General features: G+C 41.8%; 1 protein-coding gene across 1 annotated transcript; it reads right to left on the bottom strand.

Annotated features, from left to right (window-relative positions):
- Window positions 1-1,537: 1,537 nt before the first annotated feature.
- Window positions 1,538-16,214, bottom strand: COCH (cochlin). The gene is made up of 12 exons (XM_043554317.1): window positions 16,129-16,214; window positions 15,725-15,782; window positions 15,586-15,633; window positions 13,389-13,545; window positions 11,955-12,088; window positions 11,387-11,449; window positions 10,272-10,316; window positions 10,038-10,185; window positions 6,741-6,844; window positions 5,799-6,025; window positions 5,113-5,629; window positions 1,538-2,522 (listed from the first exon to the last, which is right to left on the bottom strand). The coding sequence occupies exons 2-12, from the start codon at window positions 15,756-15,758 to the stop codon at window positions 2,347-2,349; spliced, it is 1,653 nt and encodes a 550-aa protein (XP_043410252.1). The 5' UTR covers window positions 15,759-15,782; window positions 16,129-16,214; the 3' UTR covers window positions 1,538-2,346.
- Between the last annotated feature and the right edge of the window lie 2,485 nt (window positions 16,215-18,699).

Here is an 18,699-nt window from a genome sequence, read left to right as displayed (position 1 = left end):
TTTGTGTGTTTCCATTTGTGACTTCTGGGAAATTATTCATTTGACTATTAAATGGTGCTTTATAAAGCTTAATATTTTTATATACAAACTTTAGTATGTTGACTTTCTCAATAATCATATTCTGCCGTTTTCATATTTTATTTTTGTGTACTTTTCTCACATTACAAAGTAAGTTATCCACTAAAGACCAGCATCTCACTTAACACCTTTATTAAATGTTATAAATAGCATATTTGAAAAATTGGCATGCCTGCTAAAGTGTGCTTTACACTTTACTGCTTTTACAAAATAATTGATAGTAACTTAATAAAGGGGTCATTTCTGCTCTTAATGCTCTTTAAGTCAGAATGTTAGTTTCCCTGGTTACCTCAGATGACTCAGAACTTTGTCCTTTATAAAAATAAAAGCGTTTTAAAGGGGTACTGAGGGGGTGCCTGGGTGGCTCCGTTAAACATCCGACTTTTGATCTCAGCTCAAGTCTTGATCTCAGGGTCGTGAGTTCAAGTCCTGCATTGGGCTCTGCACTGGGCAGGAAGCCATAACTTAAAAAAAAAAAAAAAAAAGACGATTGGAGGCTGGGTTTTCATTTGAGTTTAATTTTTCAAGGAGTGATACTCTCAGCCAAGAATTTGTGGTGTAAAAGTTTAAACCTATTTTATTTTATTTTTTTATTTTTGAGAGCAAGAGAGGCAGCATGAGTGGGGGAGGAGCAAAGAGACAGGGAGACACAGAATCTGAAGCAGGCTCCAAGCTTTGAGCTGTCAGCACAGCCTGATGTGGAGCTTGAACTCACAGACCGCGGGTCATGACCTGAGCCAAAGTTGGCCGCTTAACTGACTGAGCCACCCAGGTGCCCCTGTTTAATTAAATGAAAATTCTTGTTACGTGGATATATGTGGCATTTTATAGGAAAGGGTCAGTTTATTATCTTCCCATACTTTGTCAAATTTTTATGTAAAATTGTCCAAGGCAATTTCAGTTCTGCCTTTCTCATACATGCTGCTTTCATTGCTTTTACACACCTATAAAATCCCTGGACTCCAGAGATTTACTGGAGTATAAGTATTAATTGTAGACCATTTAACACCTATTTCAGGTCAACTTGTAAGTTGTTTCAGATAGGATCAGTGTGTGGGGGGAGGGAGCTAGGATGTACAGGTGGCTGAGGGGGAGGACAGGTTCTGCCTGTAGACAAGCGAGATGGGATGACAACACCTGTATCTGAAGGGAGAGCTCTATATTAAGGGTATTGTGATCATTTTTCTTAGGAACTTTACAAGCATGTTTAAGTAAAAATGTTAATTACAAAACATTTTTGTTGAACTAAGTAACTAAGAGCATCTCCTGCTGTTTAACTTGGTAGTGGCTGTGTGTAATGCCTAAACAGTAGCCATTCAATAAACAATTGAATGAATAAATATAAAAATTTTAAGAAAAAATTCAGGTTGGTCTTTCTACATAAAGTACTGAATGTAGGATTTTTTACCATGTCCCAGGGAGCGAGGACTTGGAATAATAAAAGTAAAGCAGCTTAGAATAATAGTCACTAACAGTTTTATTGCTTGTTCAAACTACAATAATTTTTCCTGCAGTTCCATTTTCAATAAGTGATTTTCCTTAAAGCCAAATGTTTAAAGTGGTAAGTAAAAATTTACCAACATTCTTTTCAGTACATGGATGACTTTTAGAGTATAAGCCAAATATATCTATACACATATAAAATTAAGGATATAAATAGAAAAATATCAGACAATTCTATCTTATTCAGTGAGATAGTTCAGTTATGTTATTGTGAAAATACACTACAAAAGAAGCTTGATACTTCATTCCCTTCCATTTGATTCATAATTAAAACTTTTTATTAAGTAATAACTTACTGGTTTTAAGACAACATTCATTATGGGGAAAATGACTTACATATGAACTGAGTTAAAGAACTATTTAAGTTTCATTCTCTTTATATATTTAATACAGAATGATGAGAGAAGGAATGTTGCTTTTGTTCTCAGTATCAGATTCTTTTATTGAGCTATGGAATTTATGTCTCTGTACATTTAACACGCATTTTAGAATTCTTAAGATTCAGATCCACAATATCTCCTGTTGCCAGAGTTTATAAGGGCCATGATTATGAAGCCTCAGCAGAGTGTTTAATAATTCTAAATTGTAATTAGAAGGTAGTAGCTTTAAATGAATGCTTATTTGCTTGAAACAGCTGTTGGCATTTTTAATATAATAGTTTTGTATCTGGTCCTAGTATGCTATATAGTATTTCAGTATTAGGAGAAAATGACTTATACATTACATCCTCTTACACTTTTTCTTTCAGTTGTCAAAATGTTACCATTATTGCTGGGATTCCAAGAAATCTCTACAAATGCCTCTGATGACGTCGGAAACAATTGGTTCTAATCCTGTGAACTCTCTTGTGAAGAAAGCATGTGACTCCTTTGGTTTAGAGGCCATATCTTTCAGGTCATCCAAAGGTGCCCAAGCCACTCCAACAGAAAAGATGGTAATACCTACAATGAAAATATTTTTGCATGCATTAGAACCAAGCTGCAGCTTATATAGAAAACCAGGTGTAATTATTTTTCATGACTCAGTTTACAGTTGGAGAGGAAGCTCTATAATGTCTGAAGGATTAAATCTCCTTCACCAAATGGTTAGCTAGGTTTAAACAGTCATGAGAATGGCTAAACAGTTGGGCCCAAACCAAAAGTTTGCCATCAGTATAACTTACCACATTGGCAAATAAATCACATGATCACTGACAAAAAGTTATGTGATGACCTGATAGATAACTTCTTAAAAAAATAAATAACTATAACATACTTAGTGAAATGGTGAAAACTGCCTGAGATTGGCAGGAGAATGGTCTGCCTGCTATCATCACTCCAGTTAATCATTAGACTGGAGGCCTAGCCAGTATAACAGAGTCTGGGATACATAAATGGAAGTTTTCTAAGGCTCTTGCACTGGAAATGGTGACTAGTCTTCTGAATAATGAGAACTTTGCAATTTTGATGTGTATGTTACATTGGCAAAATGACCAGTAGTCAGAAATTGTCAGTGTTAGGCGCTTGGGTTGCTCAGTTGGCTAAGTTTCCAGCTCTTGGTTTCAGCTCCGGTCATGATCTCACAGTTGTGGGATTGACCCCCACCCCCCCCCCCCATGCCTCTGCCCCTTCCCCACTCCGCTGTTAGCGTTGGATGCTTTGGGATATCCTCCCCCCTCCCCCTCCCCCCTCCCCCTCCCTCCTGCTCAGGTGTGCACTCCTGTGCCCACATGCTCTCTAAAACTATACTTAAAACGCAAAAAAAAGAATTGGTCAGTGTCTAACCCCAAAGCAAAAATCTGGTGAAAAAAACAGCCAAAGAGAAAAGGGTCTGTGCAGCTGGAATAATTTCTTCTAGTTACACATTGAGGCATAACCTCTACATTCCCTTGCACCAGTAGGCGGCTTGTATTCCAACTACATTTTGGTTAAGGTGATAACTACAATCCAACTGCAGTAGTTGTTTAGCACATTCTTAGTGTATCCTACCATCTTTCTTTTGAGTGAAATTTCCTATGTTTGGAGAGCTTCCGAAGCCACTTCTAGGACTTCATCCCCATTCTAATGGTATTCAGTGCTCAAAATTGTAAATACTTGAGATGTAAATAAAGCAGGTTTAGATTATGTAAAAGCTCCTTGAAACAATTTCTGATTTATTACCCCACTCAATACTCCCATCTCCTTCCCTGGCAAAAGAAAACAAAAAGTTACCCCCCCCTCAGTTTTCCTCACTTGTAGACTGACTGAAGCTCAGATTGTAATTATATATTGGGTCAGAGCTAAACAATTTAAAAAGTTACGACCTAGCCTTGAAAACCTACCTGTATTCCGGCTTTTGTTTACTTGCACTTCACAATCTCTAAAGGATAATTTTCATGAAAATGGTGTGGCATAACCTCCTGAAGCTCAGCTAATTACATTGGGGAAATATATTTGATTTAATCTAGTTCAGTTAATTTAGCCTGAACCCCGTTAACCACAAATTAGTTCAGTAAGATACGTTTTTAAGAAGGATGATAGCAAACAGGTCTTCGATTTAGGTTAGCTACTGATGGATAAAACAAGCTAGATGTATATAAATAAGCCAACATATAGCTTAAGTTGCGCGGATGGGTTCTCTACCCTACTAAACAGCATTTCGTCAATATAAAAGTATATAACAGTGGCTAATGTGTAAGAGGGAAAAAGTTAAGTCATGAGGAATTAAATAGGGAAAAGTGTGGAAAAGTATACAAAAATGCAAGGCCGCTATTCCCCTCTCCCAAGTTAGCGGTTTTTTTTTTTTGTTTTTTGTTTTTTTTTATTAAGTATTATTGGACCACAATCACTCAGTTTTATCCCAGGAAAGGGAACGTCAGCTTTTTGTTGCCCTATTTGATCTCAGCAACACATTATGCTAATGTTTTCAGGAATGAGTCGCCTTTGCCAAAAGTAATATTAAGGTTGGGGTAAGGGAGAAAGAAGACCTTTTTATACTGTTTTATAACATCAGAGTGTGTTTTTATTATCTTAAAAAAAAAAGACTAAGAATCTAAAAAGGAAGTTTAGATGGAATAGAATTAAAGTCTACTGGAGACTCTAACATCTTAGAAAACTCAAGCCAGACTCAAAACTACTTTTTAAAAAAGGATGAATTATCAAATAGGTTCATGGTAAATTATGATAAATTGTGATTGGGTGGAGGTATATATTCCAAGTTTGGGGCCAACATAAGCACCTGTAACATGCTTCTTTGACACATGACATGGTTCTCATGGCACTTCTCCCAACAATACAGTGGTGAGGAGTGTGGACTCAGCCAGAATGCCTGGGTTTGAATACTGGCCTCACCACTTGCTAGCTGTGGTCTTGAGGAAATTTGTTGCCTTATCTGTAGAATGACATTCATAGGACTGGTTTGACACTTAAGTCAGTTAATATTGAGTAAAGCTCTTAGAACAATGATTGCCATTACATACGTGTTTGTTCAATAAAATAAATGCTTACATTTATATTTACAAAACTCACTGAACCCCTTCTCAGTTCCCTACCCAGACAAAGGACAAGAACTTACCTGCATCGTGTGCAGCAGCAGCAGGGCCTCGAACATCGTCATAGGACTGCCCGTCTGTGACAATTACCAGGAAGTTCTTGTTGGGGCTATCCCTCACAGGACCAAACACGTTTCTAACAGTGAAGGAAATGGCATCACCTGTAGCTGTTCCACCGCTCATGTAGCGAATGTTTCTGATAACAGCTAGGACATTCTCTTTGGTGCTGTAATCAGTGAAAGTGAATTCTGTGCGCTGATCATAGGTGAACTGCACAGCAGCAATCTTGGCACCAATGTCTGAGATTTCAAAAGTCTTGGCTATGTTGGAAACAAACTCAAGCATGAGGCGAAAATTACTGTCTCCAACACTGCTGGAACCATCAATTAGAAAGGCAATGTTCACTGAGTTATAGCAGGTCTTGCTGCACATCATTTGCTCATGAGTGCAGAGCTTCTGTACCAGAGGCTTTACATATTTTGTGGTGCCAAACCAGTTGGGCATGTGGTAAGAGAAGAAGCCATTGTTCCGACAGACAGCCTAATGGGGGAGACATAAACGGGATCAAAAAGTGTGTCTTCTTAAAAATGATAAAAACATTAAATCTTGAATGTTCAGAGTTAATCCAGATAAGGGCCAGTCAGCACTATGCCTGAAGGTCCAAAAACTGAGTAACTACCCTAACAGAAAAGACCCCTCACCTCCTTACCTTGTCAACAAATGCAACATCCTGAACCATCCCCAGTTCTTCAGGGATAGGCTTGGCCACAGAAACTATAAATACATTCACACCAAACTCTCTGGCCACAATGCCTGCTTCCTCAATGTCATCAGAAGGCCAGCCATCAATAAATACCACCACCACTTTGGGGATCCCTCTTCTTACTCCAGCGTCTGCTGTGAAGAATTTCTGGGCCGTATGCTTCAAGGCTTTTCCTAGATTTGAAGAAGAAGCAAGCTGGAGCAGCACCACTGCTCAAGTGACATTTCTATTTCCCTGTACCAACTTGATGACACCAAAAGTTTAAGAATTTAACTTACATAGAACTTGGTTCTATAATAGATGCATCAGATGCAAAAGTTTAATTATCCATCAGATCAATTTTTTTTTGTCTTCACAACCAACATTACTTCCCCCATCACCTCCCAGAAGCCTCATTTTTCCTTACCTTACATCAATCATCAGAAACACAACTGACTCCCACTACTGTACTTTTGCTATCTAGCCCCTTAGTCACTGATTACCTCTAAAGACTCAGAACAAGAAATGTCCCTTCAGAGGGTCTATAGTGCTAAGCTAGTTCTTTCTGCCACATCTGCATTTGTTAAACAAGTCTGTTGATCTTTGCTTCTTTTTAACTTGCTGAACACGTACTTCTCTAAAGTGGCATCTGTTCTATCCAATAGAAGGATTATAAATCACGATACTTTTTTGGCTTGTTTTAAACAAGCAATATTAATTAACCCTTTGGCATATTTTTCATTATAAATTGAGTATCTTAGATGATCAAGTACAAACCTAGCCAAGATTTCAGTGTCAAGAGGAAGAGTTTCACATCTGCTTAAATAAAATAGCCTAATACTGCTTTACATGTCTGACTGCTTCATAACCCTCTCCTGTGTTACATTCCAGGTGCCAGAGTCTACTTACCTGTATTGGAATTACCCCCTCTGAAACCTACTTCCTTTATGGCAAACAAAACATCTTTGGCTGATGTAAAGTTTTTCAAATAAAATTCTATTTTGGGATGTTCACTAAGTGGAAAAATAGGAAAAAAATGTTATCTAGAGAGAACTGGAAAGGCAAAACAAGCAACATTATATAACTTAAAAAAAAGTAAATTGGCCAATGCCTGAGTTTCTTAATCCCATAGTGTACAGTCAACTAAAGTATTGCATCCTTACTTAAATTTCAAGGCATCTTGCAGAAATGTAACAAAAACAATTGCTACCTTGCGGGTTTATCTGGGTAATATGCTAAATACGTATTACATGTATCATCTCATTTCATCCTAACTTAAGAAACTGAGGCTCACAGCATTTTGGTAGGTTGCCCAACAAAACACTGCTGCACTTTAAATTCAGGTTTGTCTGGCTCCAGAACACCTGAAACCAGGTTTAGCTGAAGGCACTGGGCTTAATGGAAATCTGCAGAGTAGGGCACCAGAGTATTGGAAGGTGACTGGGTGTGAGGCTAGGTCTGTTCCAGTGGGAGACCATGGAAGCACTCAACAGTGTGAGTCTATTAACTCAGGCTTCTGGTTAGAAGAGGCAATTTCGGGGCGCCTGGGTGGCACAGTCGGTTAAGCGTCCGACTTCAGCCAGGTCACGATCTCGCGGTCTGTGGGTTCGAGCCCCGCGTCGGGCTCTGGGCTGATGGCTCAGAGCCTGGAGCCTGTTTCCGATTCTGTGTCTCCCTCTCTCTCTGCCCCTCCCCCGTTCATGCTCTGTCTCTCTCTGTCCCAAAAATAAATTTAAAAAAATTTAGAAAAAAAAAGAAGAGGCAATTTCAAGGACACCGAGGCCAACGTTTTAAAAATGAGAAGATAACAAGAAAAGTATCAAGTATTACAATTTTGGATTTGTGTTATAAAAAATGATACTGACATACTCTGATCTTCAAATTATGTATATTGTAATATTTGGGACTTTCCATATTTAATAGTAAAAGGATTTCAACTCACTTTTATCACTACTCTACGTTTATTAGAGACCATGTTGAGTAAAACAGTTACACAACCATTTGTTGTGTTGGTTTTTAGGTAAGTCAGTATTTCATACGTGCAAAATTTTAAGATCTTAGTATTATCAATTGCCATTAAGTCAAGATTTTTGAGGTAAAAGTATAGCACTGACTGTACTTCTGCATATCTTTCTGTATATCTGGTGAAATGTTGGGCCACAAAATCAGATATTATGGGTAGATAACCTTTTCACATTAATGGTCACTTTGAACTATCCCAATTGTGATTTAGGAGATTTATTCTTAATTTTGCATCCTTAATGTTACATTGTTATTCTGCTTAAATATAAACTCTTTATATAGTTTATTCTGAGGCTTTTCCTAAAACAGGAAAACTATAGGGGTGCCTGGGTGGCTCAGTTGGTTAAGCGTCCAACTTCAGCTCAGGTCATGATCTCAAAATCCTTGAGTTTGAACCCCGTGTCGGTCTCTGTGCTGTCAGTTCAGAGCCTGGAGCTTGATTTGGATTCTGTGTCTCCCTCTCTCTCTGCCCCTCCCCCACTCACACTCTGTCTCTACCAAAAAATGAATAAACGTTAAAAAAAATTTTTTTAATCGGTAAACTAGAAGTCTCAAAGTTTATAGAGAAGCTAGTCTTGTTTGATTCTACGAGATAGTGTAGCTGTCATCTTGAAAAAGAATTGGACACAAATAGCAAAGAAAAAAATGTAAGAAGAAAAGTACTGAGTGGAATTTGTCCCCCCCCCCAGGATGTTAAAATGTGCAATAAAGCTACAATTATCAGAGCATTGTAGAAAAGATGTAAGAATTGGCTTATAGATCAAGGAAACTGACTTGCTTAACTTGCATATAAAATTGGCATTACAAATCAATGAAATAAAGTCATCTGTTTTAAAGATATGGGACAAAAATTATGTAGAAAACCAAAAAAATTCTCATACCAAATTCTCATACCAAAAAAATTCTATTTAAATTAAGAACCAGTTGTAAAACATAACATAAGAATAAATGAAATAGAAATTAGTAGGTGTAGTACTGGTGACAGCAATTTAAACTGGGTCAACTTTCTAGAAAGCAATTAAACTTTGTATCCGAAACCTTAAAAATGTCAGAACCTTTTGACCCAATCTCACTTTTAGAAATCGAGTCTAATGAACTAATCAAAGATGGCACAAGGGTGACATAAGGATGTTAATCACAATGTAATGTCCGATGGTGAAAAAAATGGAAGAACAGTTAAACAGTCATGCAAAGGAACATTCTAAAACATCATCGATTTAGAGCATTTGTGGTGTAAAATGCTCAAAATACAAAGGGATGAAAAAACAGGACATAAAACATTTTTATAGTTTGAGCTTTTGAAAAAGAAACACATTATGCAGAATGGGGTGAAGGATGGAAAAAGTGGTGGAAGGGGAATGCGAGATACAGGCTTCCAGTTATGAAATGAGTAAGCCAAGAGAATAAAAGGTACAGCATAAGGAATATCGTCAATGGCACTGTAACAGCATCTTATGGTGACAGATGGGAGCTACACTTGCAGGGAACATGGCATAATCCACAATGTTGAATCACTATGTCGTACACCTGAAACTAATGTAACATTGTGTGTCAACCATACTTCAATTACACACACACACAGACATGCACATGTACAAGCAAGTATTTTCTTAAAATACTGAAAGGGTATCAAACATTTTATAGTGATTATCTCGGGAGAGCATATTTGGGAAATTTGTTTTTCTTGTGCTTTATATGTTTTTCAAGGTATCTATAGTGAGCATATTATTTTCCTAAAAGCCATCAATATTATTTTTAAATGAATAAAATTAAAAAGATCGAGCTTCAGATCTGCACTCATGGAACTATGGGAAATGTTTAAAAGAATAATGACAGAGTAGGGAAGAGAAACAGACCTATAATTTCTTCCTTCAGCAAAGAAGAATCAGGAATTGAGCAGAGTGTATGTACAGAGGTAATTTGTACAGAGGTAATTTTGTTGTATGAACAACAAAACCTTTTTAGTCTACCTTCTGGTCATCAAATTCTCTAAATCTTTTTATTCCAAAAAGGAAGCACTTAGACCTACCCCGTCTGCTTAGGCAGTCTTACATCCTATATTTACAGTTCAGGGATTCAGACTATCCACAACTCTATGTGTTTATACTGTACTGAAATACATGTATCCACTAAAATGGCTGATCTTTTATCATCAAGTCTCTTTCCATTTTAACAAGTTGGTACCTGGCTTGAACAAGGCCCACGTGTGGTCCTTCTGTTCCAATTCCCAACATTAGAGCCACTTTGCCAACAAAATTCTTCTGTAGATTAAATCGGCGCTGCCCAATATTAAAACTTCCATCAATCAGAAATGCAATGTCTGCTTTACAGTCTGTGAAAACCCAAACATGTCTCTCCGTTAGCAGTTTCAAAGGGAGGGAGAATGTTATTTTCCCAAATGGATATGTGGACTCTTACCTTTATTGCCAGTTTTCTTTTCAGGTGTTTTCTTTAGTCGTTTACCTGAAACAAAGGAAGCAGTGGCATCAATAGGAAGACAGTTTCATAGCAAGAAGCCCACATGGGGAAAAGCTTGTGACAAGGAGTGCCATTCTTAAAAACACTTGTTTTGTAAAAAAATTAATTTGTTCACAGCTTTTTGGACTGGGGAAGAAATGCCCCAACAAAGAAGTCAGGACTGTTGTAAGCCTTGCCACCAATTCAGGACTTGATATCTCAAACCCACAACTGAGGCAGGACCAGAAATGCCAAGAGTTAGATTCTAATGTTCTTAATTTCTTTGACTTTAAAACTGCCACAATCTTAGGAAAGGAGATTCCTGGCCTTTGTTAAAATGGACACACACTGAATTCCTTTTATTCATATGACGAATGGAGCTAGGAAGTCACTTTGTCCAGTTTCTAGGCATGGTTTATTAGATCAGAAAGAAATAGTAGGACTTCAAGAGAATGTTTGGTAGCAGAGTTTATAATTGAAAATAGAAGGATAGGAATTTGAAATATAAAATGTTTCCTTATATAATGCACTAGTAAACTTAAGATATTTATTTTGTGTTTCTTAATTTTTTTTTAATTTTTGAGATAGGGCACGAGCAGGAGAGAGGGGCAGAGGGAGAGACAGAATCTTAAGGTCAATGCTTGGTGCAGAGCTCGACGCAAGGCTCGATCCTATAACCCCAAGATCATGACCTGACCTGAAATCAAGAGTCGGATGCTCAACTAACAGAGCTACCTAGGTGCCCTGGTTTTGTGTTTAACATCACTTTTTATTTTTTATTTGTTTATTTTTAACTTACTTATTTTTGAGAGAGAGAGAGCAAGCAGGGGAGGAGCAGAGAGAAAGGGACAGAGAGGACTTCCAAGAAGGCTCCACACTGTCAGTGCAGAGCCCAATGCAGGGCTCGAACCCACAAACTGTGAGATCATGACTTGAGCTGAAACCAAGAGCTGGATGCTTAACTAAGCCACGCAGGTGCCCCAACGTCAATTACTTTTTAAAGGAAAGCTATCAACAACACATTTATTTTTAACTTCTAAATGTTGTGCCAGGCTACTAGGAGATAGCTTCCATACCTGTTGATGGACGTGCTGTGGACACTGCTTGTCCTGTGGCCTCCTGGGTACCACTTTTACCTTCTGTTAAAATAAAGAGAAGACTATTTTTTCCTCTTCCTTCTTTACCATCAAAATATCATGAATCTAACTTAGGTGTCTATGGGATGATAAATGTAATCAAGTAATGGCAACTGCATGAGTAATTGCTTCATGCGAGTTTCAAAGACCAAAATGAATTCTTATCTATTAAATTGTATTTTAAAAGGATCACCAAAAATGAATTCACATTCACTTTCATTCACTAGTTTTTTGATTTAGTGTTACTTGTAAGTGTCAGGGCATTCTGATCACAAGTTTCTATTGCAACCTTCTAACAGCAAGATTATCCTTCCTCCATTCAGCCAACTTTGGCCTGAGTGGGCTTTGCTTGTCCAGGTCGCTGATTCTAACCCATAGTTGACTCTTTCAAGTCTTAATCACAGGCTTTTCTATCAAAGTCAAAGACGTTGGGCTAAGAACAGCAGAAAACTTTTTTGAGAGTCAGGCAATATTTACACAAAGGTAAAATCAATGTAATTGTACCTACTTGTCACTGTGAAAGAAGCAGACCATCTGGAAAGTGTTTGAGACTGAATGCCATTGGCAACTACTGAGGAATAGTTTTCTCGACCTGGTAGGCTATATATTCGTACAGGTCCCCCTGAGTTGCTGATTACTCCCCTGCAACACAGAAAAACAGCCGATATTCTACCCACACTTTTCCAGGGGTATCCAACTGACTTACAGTGCCATGTTACATCTATTGTTCTGATAATCAAGAAAATAGTTTATCAGGGAAGACATCTAAGGATGCTGTTGGCCTTTTTAAAAACGTGCTAACAGGGGCGCCTGGGTGGCGCAGTCGGTTAAGCATCCGACTTCAGCCAGGTCGCGATCTCGCGGTCCGTGAGTTCGAGCCCCGCGTCAGGCTCTGGGCTGATGGCTCAGAGCCTGGAGCCTGTTTCCGATTCTGTGTCTCCCTCTCTCTCTGCCCCTCCCCCGTTCATGCTCTGTCTCTCTCTGTCCCAAAAATAAATAAGCGTTGAAAAAAAAAATTTTAAAAACGTGCTAACATAGGTACAACATCTGCCTGGGAAAAAATGGTTTTATGCTGTCAAACTTCTTAAATGTTGATAGGAACATACCTATAAGATCCCATTCCCTGCAGCTCGGAGATTCAGGGTTAAGAGCACCAAATAATTTTCTTAGTTTTCTAAGGTACTTTAACTACATGTCTTTGGACAACACACACACACACACACAAAGTCTTGTAGGATAGCAGAATGGGTGATGAATACGGGATCTGGAAGCAGACCTGGCCTTTCATTTCCAGCTCTGGCACTTGCCTAACAATGATGACCGTGGGCAAGATCCTTGGCAACTGAGTTGTTTCTTCATCTATAAAATGGAATAAAACTGTACCCACCTTATACAATTCTCAAGTTCTCATGGAAGTTGAAACTATGTCTGGCACACAGTAAAAACTCACTAATATATTACATGATTAGGAATGTTCTAAAATCACAGGAATCTAGCTGCCAAGAAATAATACAATTTGTCTTTAGTCAGAAAGCTTACTTTGTGTAGCTGGTGCTTCATGGATATCCAGGAAAACCTTAAAAATGTATCTATCAGGGCGCCTGGGTGGCTCAGTCGGTTAAGCGGCCGACTTCGGCTCAGGTCATGATCTCATGGTCTGTGAGTTCGAGCCCCGCGTCGGGCTCTGGGCTGACAGCTCAGAGCCTGGAGCCTGTTTCAGATTCTGTGTCTCCCTCTCTCTGACCCTCCCCCGTTCATGCTCTGTCTCTCTCTGTCTCAAAAATAAATAAACGTTTAAAAAAATAGTTTAAAAAATGTATCTATCTTCTATGGCCAAAATTGGCACCAAAAGAAAGAAGATAGTGGGTCCGTCCATGTGGCTAAAGAGGGAAAGGAAATCATCACACTTGGATTTCTCTCCCCTTGGCATGTTTCAGCTTACCTGTGGATAGCTGCACCACATATGCTTGATACAGATGCATACACTATGTTCCCAAATACGGAGAATTCCTCAAGAGAGCAGCCCCCTGGGCAGAGGACATCTGCTTTCTCTTTCCTGATGTCCAGGCCTCGGGTAAAGCATGTGATAGCAATGGGAACTGAAGAGAAAGGAGGGAATGTAGTGACCATTCTTGGGACTTTGAGGGGGATGGGGAGGTGGAAACTAGGGTCTGAGGTTGAAGGTTTACCTCCCTAAGTTCTACACTTCTTAAGAATATTAACATATGTACCACACCATTCCAGATTTTAGCTAGCCAAAACCCAGCTTTCCAATATAATCTAGTCCTCAACCACTCCAAAGCCTAATGGGAGAATTTTCTCAGTTCTTATGAGCTTGGGAATATATAACTGGGAATATATCAGAACTGGAAAATGACATTAGTCAGTCACCATTTATTAGTTCACTCTAGAAACGTAAAAATCTCACAGCGATAACTGTGGACACAGTTGCCTGAGCTAACGATATTATATCTGGGCCAAGCCTATGAGGAATATCTTCATAGACACATGCACAAACCTCTTCAAGTCTCATCCTTTGCTTTGGAAGACCATTTACACTAGTTTTCCTCCAACTGCAGTGTCTTAAAATTATCTCTTAAGTAGGCCAGTAAAAAGATGTTTCACTTTATAAAATGTCATTTAGCTCAATCATTCATTTTACAGATGCAGAAATTAAAGCCATGGGGTTAATTTGCTCTAGGTCACACAGCTCAACTTCTGCAGAATCAGGGAAGGGAATCAGAATCAGGGAATCAGGGAAGTTAGTCCCTTTGGAATGAAGCATTTTTATCTGAACTGAACCTGCTTATTTCTGGTCAGAATCTGCCCAGAGAGATCTATCAGACAGTGAATGCATTTTTAGAAAACAGTGCCAATACTCTCAAGTTTTACACAGCCAACCCAACTAATAAGGAACTGAAGTTTGTACTGCAAAAGATGTTAGGTAGACACAAGTTATTGGCAACATGTAACAATATAATACCACATGTTAACTCATCAATTTACTATAAATTTTAAGTTGAGAATAATGTTATTAAATACTCCTTTCCAAACACAAGAATATTGTGATTACCCAAACCTTTCTGAAACAGATGTTAATAAAAAAACAAAAAAGCACCTTTTCCCCAAGACAGTAATACTATCTGGTCATACTGCCCCTTTGAGTAGCCTGCCTCTAACAATGACCCTCTTCCCAAAGCTCTCTGTGCTGAGCTGCACCCTGGACTGTACACGTCCATGGAAGGGAAGGCAGGATGCCAGGTACAATCCTGACTCCTTAGCTGTGCAACACTAAAGATCGCGGTGCAAGTTAAAATCCTTACCAAAAACAATAGCCTCAAACCTATGCGCCCCATACCTGTTATCAAACAGCCTGAATCCTTCCTACCACTTTTGGTGTCATCAGAGGCTCTGCCTTTAGCTGCCAATGCTGACTTGAGTAAGGGAGTGAGTGAGTGAGTGAGTATGTGTCTTACTTACCCAGATTCCTCCTTTCAGGAAAACAAAGGATAGATTTTGTAAAAAGAGTTTGCCTTTTATATTGTAGAAAACACACACACCCATACTCGGACTTATACATGTGGAACAAACTGTTTTTTAGACTCTCTCCAATATGAAATGGGTCTATAAATAGAGGTTATTCCTAGAAACCAGGGGTTCAAGCAAGGTGGGACATAGCATTTCTCTGTTCGTGTCAGCTCTCGCAGTCTTTAGTCGGGTCTGGGAGCCTTATCCCTGGCCTCAAACGCCGTGGACAACCCGGGACTAGTGTGCCTCTTGGTGGGACTCAACGAATACTCCCCCGTCTTGACCTTTGATGCCGAGGATCGCGTCGCCAGGTGCCTCCCGCGATGTGGCGAGTGGATTCCGGGAGGCTTCGTTCTCGGCGCCTTGGGGAAGAACGTCCCCATCGGATACCAGGGGCCCCCTCGCGCGGGAGAAATGAGTAAGCCCGCGTAGACAGGCTGTGGGAATGGATGCGGGTGCGCCAGACAGCCGCTCCAACCTTGGCGCCTTGAACCTTCCCTAGGGCCACAGTCCAGGGACTCGGTCTGGGCGCGCTTCTACCCGCCGGCCCCCAGCCCCTCCCACCGCCTGGACCGAGCCCTGCTTCCCTGACCCGTGAACACGTAACTCACCGGCTCCCTCGCTGCCCGCAGGTTCCGGCAGCAGCAGCAGACAGACACCTGCGCGAAGAGAACACAGCGCGAGGGATCGCTCCAGCCTCCACCCCGCTTGGTGCGAGGGGAAGGGGGGCGGGGAGGAGCGCGTACCCACCGAGGCAGAGAACGGGGATCCAGGCTGCAGACATGGTGGTCGAGGGGGCTGCTCGGTCCTGGGAGAGAGGGAAAATGCAAGGGAGGCTCTCGGGAAGGGAGACCCTTACGTCCCCACCACACTGGGCCGGCCCTCCCGTTAGAGATCCCGCACCCCTCGGAAACCCAGGGGCGGCGGAGGGGAGGGAGGAGACCTAAGAGGCCGCTGCCCCCGAGCTAGCGCTCTATCTGGAGGCGATGTTCTGGCTGCAAATCGAGCCAAACCCAGCATCGATGTGCAACCTCGGCCCGGAGGAGGGGGTGCGATATCAAGACAGAAAGAAGCTGGGCGCGACAAAGGAGAGACTCAGACAAGCAGGTGGCAGGGACCCGCACGCCCGCCGCCGGACGCCTAGGGCTCCGCACCTGAGTCGGATCCGCCCGGCTGCGCCTGAGTGCGGAAAGCGCGGCTCCCGCTGCCGCTATAAAGGCCGGGCAGCGCGCATGAGCACTGTGCGGGGGGCGCGTGGGGAGGGGGCTGGGAGCCGGTCCCCCGGGGCCGGGCGGCGGCCGGCCAGCTCCGCCCTCACCCCCTGCCGGTCCCGGGGGGAGGCCCGCGCCCAGGCGCCTCCCCCCGCGGCGCGGACCTCGGCCACCCCGACGCCGCGTCCGTCCCTAGGGGAGGCGCGAAGGCCCGCGGCAGAGTCCCGGAGATCCCGCGGGACCCGGCGTCAGGGGTGTGGGAACGCGTGTAGGACAGCGGTGGGACCCGCGCCTGGGGACGCGCGCGGTGAGCCCGGGGTCCCCGGCGCCGGCCGCCCCGGCTGGACTGCGCTCCGGGCGGGGAGGCTGCCCGACGTGCGGGGCCGGCCTCACCCGGGCTGAGGAGGGATGGTCCCCCACTCGCGGTTCCCGACGGCGGAGCTGCGGCCCTCGCGGTGAACCCCGGCTCTGCTTTGGCCCAGGCGGCTGAGGTGACCCAGGGCCACCGCCTGCCCAGGCCTTGTGCCCCCAGAGAGCTACCAGGTCCACGCGGCCTCGGAACCAAACTTTCCAACTTCGTGCTCGCGTGGAAACGGAGTTCCTACTTCTAAAGCAAACGCAACCTAGGTTTGGCAAACGCGTCCCTCGTATTTTTAGAAACCCTGTCAACTGATTGGTTATTCTTTCGACCATAGGGATCCAGCAGCCTTCCGACTTGGTTTCTGCTGGAATCGGATTTTCTCCAGCGGGCTCCATTCACTGTAATGCGCAAGGCCACGCTTTGGAGGTGGCCCTGGCCCCTCATTGTATTTGCCTTTTCTTCCTTTCTGCGTCAGGAAGGAATTATGCTTGATTGCCTCTCCCAGTTCCCAGACCTGGTGTCTGTAGTGATTGCACAGAACCTCAGATTTGGTAATGTGTCCTCTCTCATCCTGGTAATTTTTAACAGGTGGAAGTGGGAGAAAGCAGAATTGACAGGCAGTGTGACCTGCGTGGCAGTGACCTCCACAGCAGCCTAGGAACCATCTCCAGACCCAGAAGAGGTGGCAGGGTATCGTTTTTTCAAATAGTTTTATTTAGTCCAAAGAATAAGCAAGAATTTATATGCCATAAAACCATGATTTTTAGTGAATTTACAGAGTTGTACAGCCATCACCACAATCCAATTTTAGAACCTTTGCCTTACCCCCAAAAGGACCCCTTCTCCTCATTGAGTCAGTTGTTCCCCACCCTCAGCCCTAGGCCATACTGATTTGCTTCCTGTCTCTATACATTTGCCTTTATTGACATTTTATATAAATGGAATAATACAACCTCTGTTACTGAACATAATGTCTTTGAGGTTTATCCATGTTGTGGCATGTATGTGTACTTGCTTTTTAAAAGATTTTTAAATGCTTATTAATTTTTGAGAGCGAGAGAGGGACAGAGTGTGAGGGAGGGGCAGAGAGAGAGGGTGACACAGAATCTGAAGCAGCTTCCAGGCTCCGAGCTGTCAGTACGGCCCGGTGGCGAGGTTCGAACTCCCAATGCTGAGATCATGACCTGAAATAAAGTTGGATGCTTAACCGACTGAGCTACCCTGGTGCCCGTATGTACTTGTTTTTTATTGCTCAGTAGTATTCCCGTACATTTGGTATTAGGAAAGATACATAGCACCCCCACCTGGAAGCCAAACACTGTAGTGGTTTTACAACTATCCTCTCCATCTGGAATGAGTCAGTGTTGAATCAGGCAACTGTGGGGGGGGAGGGGGGTGGTGCTGATTTCATTCCCTTTACTATTTACTATTTGATTGTCTTCTGGAGAGAAAGACTAATTAAATAACATTTGTTGGCTGGGAAGTTTTTTATTCTTACTTTCATGGCTGCTTTAAAGATGTAAACTCTTCCATGGTAGAGACAATTGCCCTTTTCTTCGAAACCCAGTATTCTAGCCACCACCCCTGATATTTTTCTTGGTAGAAATTTCAAGCCTTCAGGACTATTAAAGCTGTCTTTTCCATGATTGTTTATTGAGTATCCTCAATCAGTGTTGGATAATCTCTTCCAATTAGGCTGGGCAGATTGTCATGATGCTATATAATGAGGGAGAGTTCAGATCCTTGGAAAACAGCTCCCACTCCACAGCTCTGCAGACAGGTGCCCAAATGGCCAGAGGGGTGCATGCTCTTCAGAACTCCCATGGGGTACAGCCCTCCTGTGATGTAATTTCACTGAACCATTTGGCAGAATGAAAACTATGCAGCTGTTTCCATGATTGACTCTTGAGTCTATGACTCTTAAAAAATAAAGGAAATACCTCATTGAGTTTCACAGTTGTTTACCCAAAGATACAATTTTAATTATTTTGTTTTGAAACATTTAAGAGAAGTTTTTCTTCCTTTGTTTTTCTGGTTTGAAAGGCCAACCAAGAAGGGTGGGGGAGTGGGGATGAGATTTTTCATTCTCAGTTTGTACCTCATGTTCACCATAAGTATATTAAGGAAAAACTAACTTGAGAGGTAGTTGTCTC

The sequence above is a fragment of the Prionailurus bengalensis genome, chromosome B3, assembly GCF_016509475.1.
Source record: "Prionailurus bengalensis isolate Pbe53 chromosome B3, Fcat_Pben_1.1_paternal_pri, whole genome shotgun sequence".
In the NCBI taxonomy this organism is placed as follows: Eukaryota; Metazoa; Chordata; class Mammalia; order Carnivora; family Felidae; genus Prionailurus; species Prionailurus bengalensis.
Note: the sequence above shows the minus strand (reverse complement) of the source record. Positions and strands in the feature narration are given on the sequence as shown.